General features: G+C 31.7%; 1 protein-coding gene across 2 annotated transcripts; it reads right to left on the bottom strand.

Moving 5' to 3' along the window:
• Nucleotides 1-1,804: 1,804 nt before the first annotated feature.
• Nucleotides 1,805-4,443, bottom strand: LOC105111769 (abscisic acid receptor PYL8-like). 2 transcript variants are annotated; one of them, XM_011007220.1, is made up of 4 exons: nt 4,083-4,150; nt 3,203-3,858; nt 2,843-3,058; nt 1,805-2,327 (listed from the first exon to the last, which is right to left on the bottom strand). In XM_011007220.1, exons 2-4 carry the CDS (start codon nt 3,260-3,262, stop codon nt 2,109-2,111), a joined length of 495 nt encoding a protein of 164 aa, XP_011005522.1. In that variant the 5' UTR covers nt 3,263-3,858; nt 4,083-4,150; the 3' UTR covers nt 1,805-2,108. The 2 variants fall into 2 exon arrangements, with proteins under 2 accessions (XP_011005522.1, XP_011005521.1); XM_011007219.1 differs by lacking the exon at nt 3,203-3,858 and having other exon boundaries at nt 4,083-4,443.
• Between the last annotated feature and the right edge of the window lie 1,557 nt (nt 4,444-6,000).

A 6,000-nucleotide genomic window follows, 5' to 3' on the forward strand; every position in this document is an offset into this window, starting at 1 on the left:
CAGAAAACAAACCAAATAAAATATTATAAAGTGAATATTTAATATTTATATATAACTAATTAATTTAATTTAATTTAAAAAAAAATAAAGAACAAAAAAAATCTATGGCAACTCATGTGATTTCAAAAATCATTGAAAATTCTTACAGAAAAAAATGGTCACATCTCCAATTAAATAAAAATTAAATGAAAAAGGGTGTGAATTAATTTGCTAAGCCAGTCCAATTTTTAAAACAACGGGTCATATGATCTTTATATAAAAATGAGCTTAGAGCAAGATAAAAATTTTAAAAAAAGGTTTTTTTAAAAAAACCAAGCTAACTCAAATGAATATTTTAATCTCGGGTTAATATATTAAATATGTTAAAAAATGAATTTGAAAAATAAATATCAATTTAAATCCTATATTTAGATTCAATAAAAAAAGCTCAACACCTAGTTGATTTAATGTTAAGGGATGGATTTGAAAAAAAAATATCAATTTAAAATTTTAAAGAAAAAAAATAAATAAGGATAAAATTTGATGAAATTGTAATAAATAAATAAATTTTAAAAATTATCACAAATAAAAAGAAAGCAATAGAAAGAATTTAGATCAAATTTGATATCTAAAAAATCAAAAGGGGGTGAAATTGTAAAAAAATCAAAATTTCTAATTATTTTAAATAAAATAAATAATAATCAAAAGAAAATAAACCAAATTAAAAAAAAAACAAATTAAAGAGTTGTCTTAAAAATGTAGAGGGTCAACACCAAAATTAATTAAGAGAGAACGGAAAAAAAGATCATTAACACCAAATTGATGACGCTTCAAGCACACTTATTGTCTAGGAGTGGAGAAGTCGTCTTGATGATTCTGTTATCGCCCTGAAAGTTGATATTCAACTATTAAATGATGATGCACGTATTATCTAAAACTAACAAACATTGTTCATATGCTAACTTTATTTTTAAAAAATTAATTTTTATGCTTATGAAGTAACCATCTACTCTTTGATATAGCATGAGAATTACATAAAAACTATTATGAAAAGATAAAAACATAGCTAAACCACAGCTTTCTTTTTTTTTAATTCAAAGAGCAATGAAGTAAATTTATTTAGCTAAAACAAAGAAAAGAACTAAAAAGCCCTTTATATTTTATTTTTTTTGGCCAGCCAAGATTAAATGAGTAATTTCCTATGCATAAGAGTTAAAACAACCAATTTATCCCAACCAGCTTGACAATGACCAGTGGCTTCCATTGAGATATCAATACTACTCTCATTGCTTAGGCCATTGATTTTTGGAATAAGAAGCAAATCAGTAAAAACATTGTTTCAATCCACAAATGATACTCAAGCCATTGATTTTTAATTTTGAAATGCGGAGTAAAATAGTGAAAGCATTGTTTATAGTGTTTTCCCGATGTGTTTTAGGTCTTTGTTAATGCCTATATTTTCTTTCAGTGCTGATAAAAAGATTTGAGTCCAGACCTGCTGCGAGATGCAGGCAAGCAACTAATACTATCTACTTTCCGACCATTCCCCAGATTTTCCCTCGAAGGCTTCATCAACACTAGCGTCACTAAACAATACATGGATACAAAAAGGAATATGATTTGCTGTAACAATGCCTATAAACTGTAATAGAAAATACCAGGACAAAGCCTGAAGGACATGACACCCTTTCCATCTTAAGATTCAGCTGTTCTTGATGTTCACTTTACCACACTTCTACTGGATTTTGCACCCAAACACAAGGTAAAAACCAAAACACAAAAAGCCAACTCTTTACAGCATAAATTTATACAACCATAAATTATGCCACCGCCGCCAAAACCCCTCGATATCATAGAATGAAAACATAATCCTTCCTTTGCCTTTTAATTCACAAGCATGAGAAACTTATAAGAGTGTGGTTCTTTAGCTACTGAAGATGTCCAGCACACAATTTAAAAAGGAATAGACAGCATAACAACTACAAGGAAAAAGAGCGCAAGAGTGTCTGGAAGATGGAAGAAAGTACTACTGCTGCCAGTCGGTCTCTTGAGCCTCCTATATACAAAAGCCCCGGTAGCTTCATCCTTCACAACTGTAGCCTCCACCACATCTCTTGTCTGGAATTTTTTTACATACAATTAATGGGCTCGGTTCGGTCCTGCACTGCAAGGTGCTCTGAGACATCGGCTAGTGATTTGAGATTGCACTTGATTAAAGCTTCAACAAAGTAGCATGTTTCATCCTTCGTGTTCCCATCAGGCACATCCACCACAAAAGATTCAATCACCAGAGTCCCTGGTCGTCCATCAATGATCTCTGGATGGAGGGAAATGATTGAAGAATAGTTCTGGGGCAAAGAAGAAAGTAAAACCAGGTTGGGTTCGTTTGGGTTGACAAGAAAAGAAATGAGAGAACTTAGAAATCAAGAGTCAAGAAAGAGAACAGTGAACACGGACCTTAAGGCTTTGAATATTCACTCAATTGCAACTACCCTCCAACGAAAAATGATAATTTTTCTAGACAATTAAACTAAAGTCTTTATGACTTGTAAGCAAACAATGGCAAGGAAATCCAAAACTAGTTACGTTATTGGATTCCATTCAAGTGGAAAAATTCATGAGTATAACTTCAAAACATTTCAACCACAGAGACTGAATTTCAATTACATGGCCGTTTTGAAAATTTTGAAGGGTAAACAAATCGACTTCCCTACAAACTCAATATATGTACTCAAGAATTGCAGATCACACGGCAGAAGGTGCACAAAATTTGCAGTTTTCAGGAAGCTAAAACAAATTCACAGGAAATAGAGATCATACTTGTATATCAAGAAAAAAAGAAAAGAAAGAACGGATTCCATACCTTAAGTCTGTGATCCCCACCAACTATCCTGATGCTGAGGATATGCTCATCATCATCGAGAAGTTCCAATCTTTCAGTACTTGTGGTGGCAGGAAGCCCTGACCTAACATCTACTTCTCTAAGACTCCCAATCTCAAGATTTCCCAGTACAACACACCTGCTGATGAAAGGCTTGTACTTCTGTGGTTGATCAAATCTTCTCACCAATGACCAAACCTATTGGAATCAAAGAAATATTTCAGAAATGATTACGCAAACCAAGAAAAAACAAGTGAAGGAAATTCGTTAACAATCAAATTCCAAAGAGAATAGAAACCGAGACATTATTGAAGGACAAATCGTTCCCACAGATTTACTCACTATTGATTCCCCTTTAAACCTGCATATTCTTTTCAAAAAGGATTCTCTAATACAAACCATCCAGTTGGCTGGTAAGAACAGTGCATGAAAAAGAAATCCGTGGCACTTCCCAAGCTATTCGTCCCAATTAAAAAAATTAAAAGAATACCTGCAATTAGTTCAATTGTACTGGACCACCTTGTTTCGTATAATTCAAACTTGAGCACTTTTCTATTGAACAAAACTCAAACTTTTGGCTCAGCAGTTTCAAGATTTTTCAAGAGTCTAAACAGTACAGTTTAGAAAAGAATGGCGAAAGTCATAGCTGTACCTGACAAAGACCATAAGAAATCCTAACGCAAAAGGGAAACTAAAAAAGAAAAAACAACTGAATTTAATCAAGAAACGAGTGTTTCAGTTTGAACAACTCATTTTCACTCTTTGCATCTTTGCCTTGAAAGGGGACCAAAAACAGAAGACCAATGCTTGCACATTCCAGACGAAAAGATGTCACATTGAACTGTAAAAATTACATTCACACATCCAAAAAATTGAATACGTATGTCTCTCCTCTTTTCCTGACTTTTCTCAGCAACCAAACAGAGGTCAAACGAAGAGGTTGGTTAATCAAACACACCAAAATGAGGAAAACAACTCCGTGGTCCATACACAACCATCTAAAACAGAAAAAGAAACATAAAACATGGATCAGGACCAATCAAAGAATCCAAACTTGCAGAATCTTCACAAACAAAACACACCTGAAATCAAACCATTGAACAACATAAAGAAAGCCCAGAAACCAAAATCCAGAAAGGAAACACACACATACATATCAATACATACAACACATATACACAAATATAGAATAGTTAAAGGGGAAAAAAGATAGAAACTTTACAAGTTGAACTGGAGCTTTGATGTGCTTGACAAGAGCAGAACTACACTGATGGTCAGCAAGATCATCATGTGTATGGTGCCTTCTTATATATTCACTCTCAACACATCCTATCCCTCCTCTTCCATTACAATTTCCATTCATTTTCTCTCGTTTTCCTTGAAAACAAACACGCCCTTTATTTCTCTCTTCCTCTACTAACCATCAAAGATATCAATTTAGTAAAAATAGCCCACTTTGTATCTCTTCAAGGATGACTTTTCTCTGTCGCCGGAAGTCTTCCCTGGTCAATGGACGGTGGGAATTGTAAAGAGGTTTATGGCGGGGCGTGTGTGAGGAAATAACCTCAAGCCTCTCTATCATATCATCGCCTGAAATTAAAGTATTAAGAGGTTAGCTAAACGACAACTTCGAAATATCGTGTTATTATCTGTTGACGGAATTGCCCTTAGCTAAAATAAGAAACAATTCCTTTTCAGATTTTTACTAAAAAAGACAAACAAATCTTAAATCATTAGTGAAAAGCATGTCAATATATTGTTTTATTTATAAATCAATTCGTTGAATTATTGTGTGTATAGATTTAATGATATGATTTCATTAACATAATGTAAATTAATAATATAGTGAAACCATCTTTAATATAAAGTTGTGTCCGTCATTTAAATCAAATGAAAATATTTTTTAAATCAATTTCAATAACTTTATTTTACCCTTAATAAAATTGGAATGGTTATATTAATTATATCATAATTATGAGAATATTGATAAAAAAAAGAGTTAATTGTAGAAAATATTATTTTATTTATACATATACCATTGGATTAATGAGCTAATGAAGAATTTTCCTTGTCATTTTGGAGAAAAATGCTGTCTAGGGTTAATAAAAGCTGTCCATTTTATGGGAACATAAAGTTGTGGCATCATTTAATAAGGTATGATCCATATTGTTTATTGGTTTCACGTTTGGGAGCTATGATGTATTAATATTTATAATGCTAATTATTAGTTTGTAGGGTCAATGATTTTGCTCCCTTGACATCTTATCTTTACCCTCTTTGGATGTTGAGAGGTGGAATTAAAGATGGATTTTTCCATTTTTGTATACTTTTTAAATTATCATTTTGTCCTTTTTTTAAATAATTACAAAAGCTACTGTAGATTAATAATGCTAGAGGGTTTTTTTTTTTTAATCAACTTATAACTAAGCACATCTTTCTTTCTTTTTTGCCTTTAGTTATAGTGATTGTTTTCATAATTCAAGAGATGGTAACATTCCTAACAACAAGAAAAAAAAAAAAAACTCTTTATAAAAATGGTAGGATAATGTGCCCTTAAAATTTTTGAATATCCTAAGATTTTATCTCGTAATATAAAATTCAATAATCCCTATTTATCTAATGTATTTGGTATTATGGTGTAAGGTATTTTTTTTTAAAAAATCATTATATTATTTTTTATTTATATTTTTTACATCAATATATAAAAAAAAAACACTAAAGCATTGCCAAGCCCATGGAATTACTTATATTATTCTCTCAAAACCCTAGCACACTCACAATATTCATGCAAAGGATAAAATTGGCAAGTCAAAATATTAATAGCTACTTAAATAACATCAGTACTTATTAAATTGATCAAAAACAAAATTTTAGTTAAAGAGAGCCATCACTTAGTGGATTCATACATCCAAATTTGACAGAAAAAAAAAAAAGAAAAAAAAGAATATAAAATAATAATAATGGATTAAACCACCCGCCCGATGCATTAGACTGTGCTCACCAGCCCATTTCTCGAACATTCGCTTAATTTATTGTTGTTTCCTGGGACCCAAAACAACAGTATATTAGAAGTTACGCCTCCAAGCTAATGAAGGCGCGTGTACAACACTCTCCTATATTTTATCCTAAAGTACAATATC

The sequence above is a fragment of the Populus euphratica genome, unplaced genomic scaffold (genome assembly GCF_000495115.2).
Source record: "Populus euphratica unplaced genomic scaffold, PopEup_1.0 scaffold475.1, whole genome shotgun sequence".
NCBI classification, from domain to species: domain Eukaryota; kingdom Viridiplantae; phylum Streptophyta; class Magnoliopsida; order Malpighiales; family Salicaceae; genus Populus; species Populus euphratica.